The sequence below is a fragment of the Salvelinus namaycush genome, chromosome 6, assembly GCF_016432855.1.
Source record: "Salvelinus namaycush isolate Seneca chromosome 6, SaNama_1.0, whole genome shotgun sequence".
Taxonomy (NCBI): Eukaryota; Metazoa; Chordata; class Actinopteri; order Salmoniformes; family Salmonidae; genus Salvelinus; species Salvelinus namaycush.
The window spans coordinates 7426985-7444642 of record NC_052312.1 but is presented as its reverse complement, the minus strand read 5'-3'; the positions used below and the strand labels follow the sequence as shown (position 1 = coordinate 7444642).

General features: G+C 43.8%; 1 protein-coding gene across 1 annotated transcript in view; it reads left to right on the top strand.

The window, feature by feature from the left end:
- Window positions 1–17658, top strand: part of LOC120049577 (ankyrin-2-like) — a 192541-nt gene that overhangs the window by 157755 nt on the left and 17128 nt on the right. Inside the window, exons 36-42 of the mRNA XM_038995864.1 lie at window positions 2560–2600; window positions 8544–8557; window positions 10948–11022; window positions 11529–11660; window positions 13049–13195; window positions 13362–13596; window positions 13899–13968. Coding sequence (XP_038851792.1) covers window positions 2560–2600; window positions 8544–8557; window positions 10948–11022; window positions 11529–11660; window positions 13049–13195; window positions 13362–13596; window positions 13899–13968 — 714 coding nt within the window. The remainder of the gene's footprint in view (window positions 1–2559; window positions 2601–8543; window positions 8558–10947; window positions 11023–11528; window positions 11661–13048; window positions 13196–13361; window positions 13597–13898; window positions 13969–17658) is intronic.

Here is a 17658-nt window from a genome sequence, read left to right as displayed (position 1 = left end):
TTCAAGCTAACATTCTAACAGTGTAATTAATATATTTCATATATACCTATAGCAAAAATAATAATTTGGTTGTTTTTATAAAGGCCTTGGTTAACATTAGAATACGACTTGTATTTTATTTTAAATAACACAAATTTCATTGTCATTAGTTTCTGTTTCTGTATGTAAAAACACAAAAACACAAAAAACACAAAAATGTTAGTGTTCCATTTTATTCATGGGGTGCCTTTGTTATAACTATGAAACAGAAAGCATATGCGTTGCAACATGGTACCAGCTTATTTTTATACCTACAAATGAAACTAAAATACCCCAACCACCAAGAAGCACGGTCAAATGATGAAAACTTCAGTAGCCTAAACATCATTATAAGAGCCAAGTAGCCTTGATAAACAGTGAAACTCGGCACAAAAGCAATAATAGCATTATAATGAATATACTGTATGTCGATATGACAGCAGTCAAAAATAGTCTATTATTGTCAGCTTCTGATTGTGTGCATCTTCACACAATGGCATCAATTGGATTTCATGTAGCTGTTATCCCTTGTCCTAACAGTTCGATTTCATTTAGCTGTTATCCCTTGTCCTAACAGTTGCATTTCATTTAGCTGTTATCCCTTGTCCTAACAGCTGACACCATTTTTGTAACTTTCATTTGCTTGACACACTCTGACATACCTTTGTTTGGTTGTAGTGCGTAATAGTCTCCAGTTTTCTCCTGATTGTGTCCTTGTCAGGTGTGTGCGTACTGGTAGCGAAGTCAGGTGCAGGAGAGCAGAGATTTGTGAACAGGCGCACACTTTATTGAGGCAAAACGCGCAAAACAGTCACAAGAATTATGTTTAACAATAAACATCTTCGTGAAATACCACGGAAAAAAACAAACCAGTCTGGCGCGTCAACAACAAACACGTACCACAAACAATCTTACACAAAGACATGATGGGGAACAGAGGAATAAATACATGTAGATTGATTGGGGAATGAAAACCAGGTGTGCAGGGAACAAGACAAAACAAATGGAAACATGAAAAATGGAGCGGCGATGGCTAGAAAGCCGGTGATGTCGACCGCCGAACGTCGCCCGAACAAGGAGAGGAGCCGATTTCGTTCAAGTCGTGACAGTCCTGTTGTTTTGTCATTCTTCTGCACCTTTGTGGAATACAACTGCTGTGCAGGTGCCGTGTTTTGTGCAAAGGGACGGGGCTCCGGACTCACTTTGTTCATGGTGCCGGCCAGACTGGTTTTCTTTGCAAGCAACTTGTTCGCCAATGACAAGTGAAGTGAAGTGAATAAATTGTCCATGGTGACATTGCTCCCCTTTGCTAACATAATGTTCCACAAGCCTCATCAACACATTCTCAGACACTCGTGCCTGCTGCCTCATGTGGATATTTTCCAAGAGATTGAAAGCCGTTCAGCATGTACAATTACGCACGCTCTCACTGTGCAGCCTACTCCAAGTAGGTCAGAGTAGACTGATAAGACTGTTTTGATTTGGTGAACTGATATAAGGTACATACCATTTTAGACCTATAATTAGAATGGATAAATGTGACTCACCACCTGGATTCGGTCTTATGTAACACAATTTGAAGTTGTGTTTTTTACATTGGATAAAAGTAGAGACTCAGAGCTACAAAATGGTATATCATACACTGCATTTGAGGAACAATGGGAAAGTACTTCTGCTTTGAAAGTTGATCAACTTGTAAACTCACTTGAGAAAATGGCCTTTGAATGTTTTAGTATCTAGTGAAGAGCTCTTCTTTGTCTACACCCATTCAGCATCGTCCCCACCCTCTTAAGTTTTAGCCCCACCCATCTCGTTTCGTTGGTGCACACTTGACGCTCTGGCCAATGACTTGTTTACCTCTGGATAATATGAAAACAGCCTAACCAGCCCTGCTGGCAGCAATTTCATTATGCTTTTTTTGCAGACGTTTACTGACACAGGTCATATTCAACGGGTGTTGTACACACGTCACGTAATGTTAGCTAACCAGCCAGCTTTGAGGCAATTGTCGGGGGGATTATCAGCTGGACACTGCACTTTCAACTGTAGGAATAAGGGGGGAAACCATTCCATTTGATGACATGCCCTCCTAAAATTGGTTCTAACTCCAGTTTTGTTTGTGATATTAAGATTCTAACAACGACAGTGTGTTATATAGACTTATTTAGGAAAGTCAAGGGCGGAGGGGAGCATGAGCAGTCAAAATGACTGCTTCAGCAGTTTTAGTGTTAACTGTGATTTATGAACTAACTACAAGCAACCAGCAGTACTATATGTAAGTACTGGTAGCTGTCCTATAGTGTAGCATGAATCCCTTCTCCTTTAATAATGATATTTTATGTTTACTCTGAACCACCCTGCCAAAAAACAACATTGATTGGCCACCTACCTTCAAAGCTGTCACTATGGTAACTTTGCTTTGCCCACTCTCTTTTCTCTCCCCCTCCTCTATCTGTCTATCTGTCTAACTATCTAACTAGCTAACTAACTATCTATCTATCTATCTATCTTTCTTTCTTTCTGCTTCTTGCACCCCAAAAGGAATCTGATTCCGACCAAGAGGCTGAGGAAGAGGTAACATTGTGCCTCTCTCCCCATTTCTCCCCCGCTAACTAGTGTTAATTTTTAATGATCTTTACATGCTCTTTTCAGGCTAGAAGCTTGTCACTAGACGTCCACTTTGTTTGCCATTTAGCTATTATATTAGGTATTAGAAAGGGCCATGTATTTATATATTTAGTATATGGCTCTCTGTGTTCCATGTTATTACTGATCAATTCTTGTGCTTGTCACTTGTACTAGAGTATCCATCTTTAGATATTAGTAACAGTTCTATGTCCAATTATACTACTTTTTCCTTCGTGTAGCAAATGTGTTCAAAATCTTGCCTAGATTTTTCTTACACAATGATTTAAATTATATATTCATAGTGCAATTTCTGTATTCCTCTATACAGATCAGCAGGACGCTCGAGAAATGTAAGTAATATACCATTTTTTGATAACACCTTTAAAACATATTTTCTTTCTCAGCTATACTAAAACTTTTATAGACATGCCATTTAACTTTTAACTGTTATAATATGGCTGCATTACTCAAACATTATGACTAGGAAATTGCTTTGATAAGTGCATTATAACCATGCCATAAATTTAGACATTGCTAATGATGTTATGCTAGTTGACCATTGTAGAGAACAGTACAGAATGGTAACCAGAGCGAATGCATAAACGTTGAGCTTCATATGACCCTTGTTAGCAAAGCTGTAGCACATGCAATACTTTTTCAAAGTCCTTTTAGTTCTACATGTTTTGTCTTTGTCACAAAAACAAAACAACACAAACTTTCACCGCACCTCAGCCAAGGTTATGCCAACAACTTCATCGGGCATGAACTTCATCCATTTCTCATGTCACACATCGCTGCACCAGTGTCTTCATGCTGACTTCCTCCTCTCTGCCATTTTGAATTTGGGACACATGGAGAGAGAGAGTTCAAACAAACTGTAATTGATAACTTGGTGATGTTTATGTGACAACAGAATAGTACCCCCATAGTAATTCTAGTACCCTAATGGCAAAGCAAACTGTAGTCTAGCTTTCACAGCCCTCCAGATCCCATCCTTCATTCCCTACCCATATATGGATCATATTTTCCCTTTGCATCTAATTGATTCATTGATTGACTAATTGATCATTAATCATGGTCATGTGCCTCAGCATAGCTGGATATCTACATATTTATGCAATATACATAATATAGAAAATATTTCTGTGTGCACTTACCTTCAAAACATACATGTACAGCACACACAGGTCTTACATAAACTGAAAGACAATGTAATGTATACAATGTTATTTGTTGATTTCAACTTCATTACATTGAACAGTGTATGCATGACGCATGTGGCAATTTGCATACACATGTCATACATAATATGGAATTGATGCTTTAGCTTCACCTTTTGTAGTCATAGTCATAACTCACCACACTATTGAATGTGAATACCTAAATTAACCATTCTTTGATAAATATAAAATGTAGATTTGCTAGTGTTTGCTAGTTTTATTTCATGAATTAAATGAATCACTTTAAATTTGCTCCACTCACTTTTCACCAGGAGGCTGCATGTCAACTTTCCCCTTTGCTTTGCATGGAAATAACTTGGCTTACATGAGTGTGTATGTGTGTGTTCCTGTGTCTGGGTGTGTGTCAAGTGTGAGAGTTATATTGACTCTTTGGTTTGCTTTAACATTGATCTTTGAATTCCTTTTCACTCTCTATTTGAATTTGTTTTAATCCATTGTTGCTACTCTTATTATGATTTTCAATTTTCTCTTCAGTTATGTTTCAGAAAGTTTGTATAAGTTAGTACAAGTTAGTTTAAGTTAGTTTAAGTTATTATAGGGAATGGATACAGTCCTATAAAAGGACCACATGCCCTTCCCTTCAATCAATTATGCTTTCCTGTTTTAGAACATACATTTCCTTAAAGGCCCAGTGCAGTCAAAAACGTGATTTCCCTGTGTTTTATATATATATTTCCACACTGTGAGTTTGGAATAATATTGTAGAATTGTGGAAATGAGGATCATGCCCTTTTAGTGTAAGATCTGTTTGAAAAGACTGCCTGAAAGTTCCACCTGTTTTGGTGGGATGGAGTTTTGGCCTGCCTAGTGACATCACCAGGCGGTAAATAAGTTAACAGACAAAAAAATAATAATCCAAACCTCTCTGCCAATACAGCTAGTTTTCCATTTTCCTTCCTCACTCAGACCACTCGCAGACAGTCCTAGCAACATTCCAGCTATCACTGGCTTTCTTCTCTGAGGAAAAAATTGCGTTTTTAAAATTGTTTTTTAAAACATGTTTTTCTCTTTTTCTCTGTAGACAATCTTGAGATGTCTGTCTACCTATATGTTGTTATCCCTTTGTTTGTTTCCCTGTTTCCTTATCTTTTGTTGATTTGTGGGTGTCTGTTGTTGCTCATCGTTTGTTTGATCGAGTACTTATTTTAGATATGTTCGCGCTTTTGTGTTGTGAGCGTGAATGTGCAGAATATGTGTATAAGCAAGTTATTTCCTGCTCATTTCCTTCCCATCTTTATGATTTAGTTGGCTTTTTGCTTTGCTGCAGTATTTGCCGCCAAAGAACCCCAGTGGATCAAAAGCCCCTCCCTTTGATACATTCTGTAGATGTCACTGTGACCCTGCTTTACCCTTTGAACCCTGACAGTTTGTACTATTCCTGTTCCTGTCCTGACCACATTCTCCAATGTCTGTCTCTTTTTCATTTCAATTTCAAATTTTTTTTTTGCACCTTAATTGCCCTCTTGCCAAAATGGAAGATGACGAAGACACTACGTCGACGACAGTCCAGAAAAGAGATCCGGACCTTCTCTCCGATGTGTCTGAGCTGAAACAAGACCTGATCAAAATGTCAGCCATCCTAACCACGGATTCCACTGACAAATCCAGTTCTCTGGAAGTGAGCGGTCTGGAGAAAGGGGCTGAGGAGGTTCAGGGCGAGCCGTTTGAAATCATGGAGAAGGTCAAAGAGGATTTGGAGAAAGTGGGCAAGATACTCAGGAGTGGAACATTGGAGGGTGAGGTAGCAGAGGGGGCAGCAATAGCAGCCAGAATGAATGAAGAGTGGATCCTCCTCTCAGACTGTGATATAGAGGAGGCCAAAAATATGTCTGCCTTAGAACCCCAGGAACCTATTCTACATGAAGTCAGAGTCAACAGAGGGATTCCCAGACCTAAAGCCATCAAAGACGTGTCTGGCATGATCACACACCTGACTGGTGAACTCAAAGAATATCTCCTGGATGTACCTGAGGGCTCCAGTGCAGCAGCTCAGGAGGATGTGGTCCAAGAGAAATTCACAGAGGTCGTCCTGCGCAAAGGCATGAAAAGAACCACAACGACAATAATAACAACAGCTACAATCAAAACTCCTGCTGTTGAACTCAAAAAGTCAGCCAGGAGGAAAGAAAAAGACCAGGAACAGGTGGAGGAATATACCTATGGGGATGCTCGCCTAAGTGCACCCACAGACCCTAAACCAGTGTCACCTGTGTCCCCAGTAGTTGAGGAGACCCCCATTGGGTCCATAAAAGACAAAGTCAAAGCCCTTCAGCAGAAAGTGGAGGCAGAGCAGAAGGGTCAAAAGCCAACTAGCACCAAACCCTCAAAGGTTGCTGTGGAGAGCAAAATCCCTCAAAGGACCGAAGAAACGACCCTTAAATTGAAACAGAGCCCCTCAAAACAGGACACCGCTAAACAGGGCCCCCCTAAGTCCCCCAAAACTGAGTCTGAGAAGCTGCAGGAGACTATGTCAGTAAGGGAGCTCATGCGATCCTTCCAAAAGGGGCAGGACCCCTCAAAGAGAAAGTCTGGACTTTTCGAGCTCAAAACCCACACCTCTACAGAGCATGAAACAACAGAATCAGAATTACAGCCCAAACAGTCAAAATCCACTATCAAAGCCACCACAATCCGTTACGAACGGGAAGTATCACTGGACGCCATTCCTTGCGAGCACCACAGAGAGAAAGATGAGCAAATTAGCCCACACAGAAAGCACTCCAAAGACTTTGGTGCTGAAATTAAAGCAGAGCTTGAGGACAATCCAGAGTACCAACAGTTTAAGCAGACCTCTGTAGAGGGTAGTCCTGCTGCCCAGCCAGACCTAACTGAAACCGTAGAGTTTCTGAATATTTCCCTCTATGATAGCTCTGATAGTTTGAAACATGAGGGCGTGGCAGACTCTCCCAGTGCAAGCCTGGGTGATGGTAGTCCTCCTCACCTTAGCTCAGAGGATAGCCTCAAACACGAGGGCTTAGCCACCCCTGGAACAAGCCCTGACAGTCTCTCCCTCTCTCCCAAAAACGCTGACCAGTCCACTAAAAACTCAACAGCTGCTACTATAGCTGTCAAAGGTGACAATAAAACCAAGGATAAGTCTGGAGACTCCGGTGTGGGGACCATTGATGACCAGCCATTAACGGAAATGACCCTCCCTGTCTCTCCCAGTGAGGCTGCAGACGACCGCACCACGAGTGAGTCCATATCTTTTCAGACGGGCGAGTCTAAGCCATCTAAACCGAGAAAGCTTACAAAGAGAGTTTCAGAGACTTTAGAGAGCTTCATTAGTGATGAGGAGAGCGCTGATGACAAGCTAGCATCAGCTTTAGCTACGACCCTTGCTTCTAGTGCCTCTACTCAGCGTCAAGGAAGCTTAGAATTGCCTTTAAAAGACCCAGATACCCTCAGTCCCTTAGCCGACGAATCTTTGACCATAAGCCACAGAGACTCTCTAGACGATGATAGTCCCCTCATGGAAGACGACTCCTCCCATAGGACCCCAGACTCCATCGAGCCCAGCCCAACAAAGGAATCCCCCTGTTGTGACTCCTTAGAAAGCAGCCCTGTAGAGCAGAAAACATTCCCTCCCGTTCTAGATCAGCCCAGTGGGTCCTCTAGACACCCAGAACCCTCCAAAGCCTCAGACTTCCCCCCAGACGCATTGCGTAGTAGGCTACTCAGGGACCAGGAGGCTAGTGCCAACGATGATGACAGTATCGAGCAGACTTCGTCCCAGATGGAAAGTTCTGGTAAGAGTCCCCTCTCCCCCAACACCCCTAGTTCTGAAGAGGTAAGTTATGAGGTAAACCCCAAAACCCCCGACCACATGTACCTATCTGTGGTGTCCATACCAGCTTTCATCCCCGAATACTCAGAGGAAGAGGATGATGAGGCAGAAGCACAGAGGAAATTCATCCCAGAGGATGAGATGTTTAAAATGTCAGCCAAAAAAAAAACATTTGAGGAAGTGGACCAGGACACCAGAGCCAAAAAGAACTCTAGAAAATATACCATTGCCTTAGCGGGTGACGAACCAGGGGATGATAGCTTCAAAACAGTTGAACTAGAGTCCGCAAATGAGAGTGGGCTCAATAGGGCCAAGGAGACCTCAGAGTTAGCTCTTTCTGTTGAATCCCTTATTAAAGTACAACCTCCCTCTCCTTTTCCAGCAGGTGTGCATGAAGGAATCCACCACACAGAAGCCAAGAGCACAGCTACAATGGTAGCAGTGGAGGGACCTCAATCTGTCTCAGAGCAGCATGTCCCACAATCAGTTCAGTCACGCAAAGACATGGATGACACGGAAAACAGTTTAGCTAAAACGGTTACCGTGTCTTCCAGCTCTGAGGGGGCTGCAAACATAACCGATGAGCAGAAGGAGGAAAGCTTGAGGAAATCAAGGGAAAGCCAGGAGGATGATGGGGGAGGGAAAGAATCAGATGCAGGCAGTCTGCAGACAGCTGCTGTAAAAGCTCCCTGTCAAATAGAGAGTAATATAACTGACGAAGTGAAAGGAGATCACAGGAGACACTCAGGAGCCCCTGAGGTAGAAACGTCCTCCACTGCTGTCATTGGACAAGTGAGGGAAACATTCAAACCTGAGATCTGTATCTACGATGACACAGAGGAAGACGATGAGGAAGAGGAACCTCCCAGAACCGAGTCAAAGGGTGTAACCGCCAGAGCGGAGGCAGACCCTTGGAGTGCCATGCGCGAAGACGATGATGCTTTTGCGGCCCGCGTCAAAGAGGAAGAGCAGAAGATCTTGGGTCTGATTGTAGATCGGCAGTCCCAGGGGGCAACCCCAGACACCACCCCAGGAAGGAGCCCCACGGAGGAAAGCACGCCAACCAGCGAGCCCAATCCATTCCTCTTCCAAGAGGGGAAGCTCTTTGAGATGACTCGGAGCGGAGCTATTGACATGACCAAACGGAGCTATGAGGACGAGGGCTTTGCCTTCTTCCAGATAGGCGAGCAGCCCCTAGAGGAGGCGCTAGCTGAACAGGTCAGAGATGAGCCAGGAGATAGAGGAGACCAAACAGAAATTGAAGTCGGACTCAACCTGACCCTGCAAATAAAAGTGGAGGAAGACGAGGAACAGGCGAAAGATGCTTCAGATTCCACACACCGTGCCTCGACAGAGGACGATCAGAAAGGTAGTGAAGCTGCAGCAGCCCCCCCCTCAAAATCAGATGCTTCTAAGTCTAGAATCCCTAAAATGGGTATTTCTGCCTCAGCTAAGACCACTAAGAAGGACAAAGACCCAGTATCACCAGTGTCTCCTGAAACTTTAGCGGTGAAACCAGACATAATTGTAGAGGAGACCCCCCTAGAGGTAGAAACTAGTTCCCTCAATCCAATGATAACAGATGTTGAGACAGCAGTAACCACTGTCACTCGATCAGTGTACCCAGAACAGGACCAAGAGTCCTCTGACTCCTCTCCAGAGGAGCAGCATTCGGTCATAGAACTCCCCCAAACCACAGAAAAGACCAAAACCCCAACTTCTACTGAAAAAGTTCCAAAGATCCCAACTAAAACCCCAGCCAAGGCTGGCACCCAAAGTCAGGTTAAAACTGCTTCCTCCTTTACATCCCCTGCATCCCCCTCTTCAGCTAGTCCTAAAAAAGAGTCTCCCGCTTTAGAGTCCAAATCGAGAATACCTGTCAAGGGCAAGGCTAGCCCTGTCAAGCCTGAGCCATCAGTTAAACGTACTGAGTCATCCCAGGACACAAAGCTCAAGGTCCCAGTAAAAAAGGACTTGAGGAGAAAGTCTGAGACAGATACAGGTCCCTCTGCTGTACCCAAAACCAAGACGCCGTCTTCCAAAGCCAAGAGCTTCTGTGAGGCAGACAAGTCATCACCTAAAAAGGACCTGGGTCGTCCCATGAGCGAAGACTACTCCATCAAGCCAAAGTCAGGCTTTGGTTTCCAATCTAGGCTGCCAGTTAGAGGCAAGCTTGGTCAGACATCTCACACTTCCACCCCCGCCAAAGACAAAAGCGAGCCGCGCAAGAAGTCTATAGAGTTTGTCGATAAGATTAGCGACGAAGTTGCAAAGCTAGTTGAGAGATTTCCTCAGGACGAGAAAAACAAAGAGCAGGAGGCTGCTGTCTCGGATGACGAGAGCAGCGGCATAGACCCCTCTGTCATAGAGAGGGAGACTTTTCCCGAAATACAGTTCCCTGCTTCCGGAGATGTCTATCCCATTAGACCCCTGTGGGATGACCCTGTTGACACGCAGATGCAACGAATTCCCGACGATACAGTCAGAAGTCAAGGTACCCCCCCTCCTTAAGGGGCTCGTTCTCTCTCTCTCTCTATTGTGTGTTGCTAGCGTGCTAACCGTAAACGGTGCCGCTTCTCTGTGTCTTGTAGCTAAGGTGATGTGTAACTAAAGACTCTTTGTGATTGCTTCTGTGGTGTTTGAGTCTTGTGTTTGTGGCTGTGTCTCTTTTCTTTTTTCTCTTTTTTATCTCCAGATTGACTTAGGAATCAATTAAATCATTTAAATAATTGAAGGAATGAAGGATCAGTTTTATTTTGATGTCACTGACATAATTTGTCATAGTCAGATTTAGTATCAAATATATTTTATTAACCAAATTAGGCTGTAGGAGTAAAGCTGAATTATATAAAATGAGAGAAGAAACCACAATCATTTTTCCCGAGCTGTTACAATGTTGTTGCTGTTGAACTTATGCAATTTATTTCAATGCAGTATATTTCCATTTGTGTAAAAAAAAATAGTTTAGAGTCCTGAAAATTGCATGGGGATCACTTTTATGGTATTGCTACACTATGAACCAACATCATAGTGTAATAAGAAGCTATACACCAAATACATGTCCATTTCAGTTACTGTTAATTATCCACACATACCTCCAAATAGTTAACATTATCGCACCACAGAGCACAATAAAGCCAGTGGAGACTTTTTACTCATGTGCTCAGTTGAAGATAGCGTTTTCTTCCTAACGTGAATGTGACTTTGCCTGTCAATCCTTGCGCGGCCTATCCTCTCACGGCTCTCCTGCTGTTGTGGTGGCATTTACAGTAGATTCCCAGGATGAAGCCGAGAGGAAAGAGGAACGGTTGGAAATAACAGCAGACCACCTGGGCTTCAGTTGGACGGGTGAGTGGAACACCAGGCATATCGGTACTCAGTGTCAGAGACGATAATCACTTCCCAGTGATTTTGAAGAATGTTCAAATTAACATTGCATATTTAACACTGAAAAGTGTCCTATAAGTGTCTGTGGTTGCTATTCTCAAAAAATATATATTTTATCTGATCTGCCAGATGTTTCCAGTATTGGATTTCCATCAATCCTTTTAAAAATCACATCATCATAATAATAATAATAATAATAATAATCTTGCCTATGCCGTTCTGTACCATCACTCATTCATATATCTTTATGTACATATTCTTTATCCCTTTACACTTGTGTGTATAAGGTAGTAGTTGTGGAATTGTTAGGTTAGATTACTTGTTGGTTATTACTGCATTGTCGGAACTAGAAGCATAAGCATTTCGCTACACTCGCATTAACATCTGCTAAACATGTGTATGTGACAAATAAAATTTGATTTGATTTGATTTGATAATATCTGTCTATTTTCGGGTGTGTTTTCCAGAGCTGGCTCGAGAACTGGAGTTCAGTGAGGAGAAGGTCAATCTAATAAGGCTTGAGAACCCCAATTCACTACAGGACCAAAGCCACGCCCTGCTGAAGCTCTGGACTGACAGGGAGGGTAAAAATGTCACAGGTACGTTGATCTATCCGCTCTTTATTGTATTCAGAATATTCAGTGACATTTAGAATATTCGTCATAGACCACTGCACCACTTGGGAGGCCCCTAAGGCACTGCACTGCATCACAGTGCTAGCTGTGCCACTAGAGATCCTGGTTTGAGTCCAGGCTCTGTCGCAGCCGGCCGCGACCGGGAGACCCATGGGGCGGCGCACAATTGGCCCAGCGTTGTCCGAGTTAGGGGAGGGTTTGGCCGGCAGGCATGTTCTTGCCCCATCGCACATTAGCAACTCGTGGCGGGCCGGGCGCAATGCACGCTGACACGGTCGCCAGGTGTTTCCTCCGACACATTGGTGCGACTGGCTTCCTGGTTACGCGGGCATTGTGTCAAGAAGCATTTCGGCTTGGCTGGGTTGTGTTTCGGAGGACACACGGCTCTCGACCTTCACCTCTCCTGAGTCCGTACGGGAGTTGCAGCGATGGGACAAATCAAATCAAATGTATTTATATAGCCCTTCGTACATCAGCTGATATCTCAAAGTGCTGTACAGAAACCCAGCCTAAAACCCCAAACAGCAAGCAATGCAGGTGTAGAAGCACGGTGGCTAGGAAAAACTCCCAAGAAAGGCCAAAACCTAGGAAGAAACCTAGAGAGGAACCAGGCTATGAGGGGTGGCCAGTCCTCTTCTGGTTGTGCCGGTTGGAGATTATAACAGAACATGGCCAAGATGTTCAAATGTTCATAAATGACCAGCATGGTCAAATAATAATAATCACAGTAGTTATCGAGGGTGCAGCAGGTCAGCACCTCAGGAGTAAATGTCAGTTGGCTTTTCATACCCGATCATCAAGAGTATCTCTACCGCTCCTGCGGTCTCTAGATAGTTGAAAACAGCAGGTCTGGGACAGGTAGCAGGTCTGGGACAGGTAGCACGTCCGGTGAACAGGTCAGAGTTCCATAGCCGCAGGCAGGACAGTTGAAACTGGAGCAGCAGCAAGGCCAGGTGGACAGGGGACAGCAAGGAGTCATCATGCCAGGTAGTCCTGACGCATGGTCCTAGGGCTCAGGTCCTTCGAGAGAGAGAAAGAAAGAGAGAAGGAGAGAATTAGAGAGAGCATACTTAAATTCACACAGGACACCGGATAAGACAGGAGAAGTACTCCAGATATAACAAACTGACCCTAGCCCCCGACACATAAACTACTGCAGCATAAATACTGGAGGCTGAGACAGGAGGGGTCAGGAGACACTGACTGTAACTACCAATTGGGGAGAAAAATGGGTAAAAAATGTAATAAAATAATATTCATTATATTTATTATCGATCATTTTCATATTTTTCACAATGACTTTATTTACTGCTATGACCGTTTTGTTATTTTGTCATTATTTCTTTCCACAGAAACATCACTGATCAAAAGACTAACCAAAATCAACAGAATGGACATTGTCCACCTCATCGAAACCAAGATGGTCAAGTCCACCCAGGAGGACACATCACACACCTATGCAGAGATTGAGAGGACCATTGCATTGGATCACAGTGAAGGTATAGTACAGGGAAGGTACAGTACAGTGTATTAACAAGCGGAATGGAAATGTTCTATGTTGACTGTCATGAGACAGTAAACCTCATGTCATCTTGTGAACCACCATTTTTTAACTGTCAGAGAGATCACAGGTTAATAACGATGTTCATATTTATGCCTGTCCAGGTTTCTCTGCCCTCCATGAGGACGTAGACAGTCCCCGGCCAGGCAGGCGTACAGACAGCACCCCCAGTGGGCCAGGGTCCAGGCAGGGGCCCCTCGTGGTGTCAGAGGAGGACCTCTCCTCCAGCATGTCGTCACATCACGAGACTTCAGGGCGGGTGGAGACAGACGAATCAGTAACAGGCCTCCTGAGACACGTCCAGAAGGAGAAGCTGCAGAAAGAGATGGATTCGACACAGTAAGTCAGTCGGACAGTATAACAGGGAAGTACTGAGCAAAAGAGAAATTGGTATGGTTAAGAGGTCTTATATTGTTTTGGAGGGTTTGCTGGTACATACATGTTGTATGGTTGTAGAAACAAACAGTTAATTAACATCTTGATTTGCATTGTTAAAAAGAGAGAGAGAGAGAGAGAGAGTCCGACAGAAAGAGGGACAGACAGAAAGAGGGCCCAACAGAAAGAGGGACTGACAGAAAGAGGGACTTGGGAGACTTCAAAGGGGATTAGATGTTTTACCTTGTTATTGTTTTGTTCCTCAGTTCTGTGGGCGGTACATCAGATATTGGACCGGAGAAGGCTGAGTCACTACATATGGGCACTTTCAAACAAGTAAGTCCCTTCTTCACCTTGTACCGCACCTCCCCCTACCAGCTCACCTCTCACGTCCTAGATCCTGTCTACAAAGGGCCCACCCCTCCCCCCTCGCCCTCTCTATCTGTCAAGCATTCTGAGGAGGGGGCACAGGGAGGTGCAGAGTGGGGTGAGGGGTCAACTCAGCCCCCCCAGGCTGAAAGCAACAACAAATGGTTGTTGTCACCAACGAGTCACCAACAGTCGCCCACAAGAAGTCGTAAGCGTGGCTGTGAGAGCCGTCCGTTGTCCATGACCGACTTCGAGGACAGTCTGACTGAATGTGACCAGGCCGAGCCAGACTTCAGTGAGCTGTCCGTGGAGCTAAAGCAAACCTCAGAGGACTACACTTCCCTCTCCACCACCTCTGTTACTATGACAACTGAACGGGTCACAGAGAACATCAGTATTACAGCCAAGCCTATAAATGTACCACAGTCTACTCAGCTGCCTCAGTCTTCTGAGGTGGTCCGACCCAAAGAGACACATAAGATATTCTCAAAGGATCATATTGACGAGGTGTCACACCGACTTTACAAAGTCCTGTTTGGGTATGCAGAGAAGTCAACTAGTAAACGATCCAGGAAAACACCAATGGAATTGGATGAAGTAGCGGGTACTTACAGAGCCAGCCCGGTTTATGCAGAGGATTCCCCTACCTCCATGCCTTTGATTGATGTAGACCAGGCTGAGCTTTATGTCAAACCTGTAGATATCAGTCCCTTGACCCCAGAGTCTATCACCTTTGAAGTGGGTAAGGAATCCCAGACAATCGCTCAAACATCATCTGACGTGTCAAGAACCACTCTCATTTCGGAGTCAGTCAAAGTAAAATCCATTGTCAGCACTGCATTAATCCAGATGTCACATGAATCAACTACTGAGCCCCCAGGAGAGGTGTTAGATCCTCCAGTGGCTGACTCCAGATCAGCCAAATCTGTTATACCGGAGGTAGAGTACAGTTTTACGATAACCTTACCTATCACTCAACATAAGCCTTCAAGTCAGGAGGAAAACTTTGTTACAGTCTTATCAGAGTCATTCATGCCTTTGGTGCCAGAATCTACAGCCTCCGAAACCGAAAAAAAGCCTTTATCCCCTGACTCAGGGTCTGAGTATGCTACTAAATTTGTAGTTTCAATGCATGTTCGATCGTCTTCGCCAGAGTCAGTGACTTCACATGATAGGTCTGGGTTCCAATCACCTGACTCACCTATACTCGAGTATCGCCCGTCAACACCTGATTCATCCATACTGTTGACTGAGAGTAGAGCCTCATCCCATGAATCACTGTCGTCCGTTACTGAACTTAGTCTTCCTTTGCCTGACTTGTCCATACCTCCTTTACCATCCCCTGAGATTAAATGGGAAACTGCAAAATTACCTGCTTATGCCCCTGGACAAATGTTCAGGCCATTGACACCTATGGTTCCAAACAAGGGAGAGTTTACCAGAGCGATATCTCCAGGTAGTGAAAGTAGTTATTGTCGATCCATTTCACCTGAATCTGTAATTTACGAAACTGAAGACAGAGCATCGTCTCCTGAATCAGTAATTCTGGAAACAGTAAGGTGGCATTTTTCATCAGATAGACCACTCTCCCCTGAAGAGGATTTACAGAAGAGGGTAGCATCACCTGAATCTACCGGGTCAGTCAATGAACATAGACCACTATCCCCTGATTCTCCTGTACCTGAGTTTAGACAGGTGATACCTGAATCGGTTATCTCCACTTCGGGATACAGGTCATTCTCACCTGAATCAGAGACTTCAGTGACTTCAGAAACCGAATGTATACCATTGGAGGATTTTGCCTTTTGGCAGAGACCAGACTCACCTGAGTCTACAAGATCAGTAGATGAACATAGACTTCTGTCTCCAGATTCACCAATTCCACAATTTTGGCAATCTGAACCCATTGCTTTAGTGACGTTCTGTAGATCATCATCATCCCAGTCTATATTTTCAGATGTCGATTATGAAACTGCACCCTTAGTGTCATTACTTTATAAGGATAGACCTTCATCACCTGAATCAGCAGCATCGATAGATGAGTACGGAGCGCTATCACCTGACTCGACTATACCTCAGTTTCGACACTTATTACCCGACTCTATTGTTGATTATAGATCAGATTCACCTGAATCAGTATCGTCAGACACTGAATATGTTCCAATGTCGCTGGAGTCTATAGCTGCAGCGCATAGATCAGATTCACCTGAATCAGTATCGTCAGACACTGAATGTGTTCCAATGTCGCTGGAGTCTATAGCTGCAGCGCATAGATCAGATTCACCTGAAGCTTTAGACTTTGAAAAGGAGATCACGTATCCAGCGTTGACCAAATCGGAATCCCCTAAACCCCTTGTTTTTCTATCCATGACAAAAGCAAAGTTGACCAAATCTGAGACAGTTGTTCCAGAAAAATTACAATTGGCAGCAGAATCATTTGAAGCCATTAAACCTAACCCTGTAATGTCAGAAACTGCTATTTCAACAGGCATGCAAAATATACATCTAGATATACAGCAGTCCACTGAAAAGGGCAAAAGAAAACTCAATCCATTGTCGGCAAAGACGAAATCCGCAAAAAAAATTCAATCAAAGTCCACCAAAATTGATCCAGCATCTGAATCAGAGACGGAAATTCCTGCTGAAATACAATTATCTGAGTCAGCATTACCTTCTACAAACCCACCTCCAACGAAAACTGCAGAAGTTGTAACTGCACCTAAACCAGCAATGCCCGAATCTACTAAACCTGAACCTCACAAAGGACTATCAGTACCTGATGTAGCTCAACCTCCAGAAGACCAACACATGGTACTATGCGTGTCACCAATAACTGTAACTGAATCAGGTGTATATGTTCCTGAAAGTCCACCAATCATATTCAAGTACACAGCTCCACCCTTTCTGGAATCTAGTAAACCTGAACCTCTTGAAGGTCTATCAGCCACTGGTGACGAGGCTCAACCTCCAGAAGATCAAGACATGGCACTATGCGTGTCACCAATAACTGTAACTGAATCAGGTATTAAGGTCGCTGAAGGTCCACCAATATTAACCGAGTCCTCAATTGCACTATTATTTGAATTTAGTCAACCTGAACCTCAAAAAGGACTATTAGTACCTGCCTTTGCTCAACCTTCATCTGTATCACCATCTGTGTCACCAATAACAGTATCTGAATCTGGTATACATGTCCTTCCATCAGCAATACTAGTGCCAGAGTACAGACTTGTGTATGATGCAGAGCTTTGGAAGCTTATCTCTCAAGTAAATGACCCACAATATGTAGGAGAAACCTACTGTAGTAAAACAGGTGTGTTTGAGTATGCTGGACAAAAAATAGAGTATGAGGAGACATCGGAAGCTGAACGTAAATCGTTATCAACAGATTCTCCAGCTGAGGAGTATGACTCTAAGACACTGTCACCGGATTCATTATCAGAGTACAGACCCATGTCATCTTCATCCCTGATGCTGTTGAAGGATATTACAACAATGTCTCCTGCGTCTACAGGAACAATGAATGAAAATAGATCATTGTCACCAGATTCCCCCGTACCCAAATATTCACCATTGTTCTGTGAAAATGTTCAGTTTCACCATAGGTCATCATCATCTGAATCGTTACCAGATGATGAGGTTTCTGAGATATTTGAG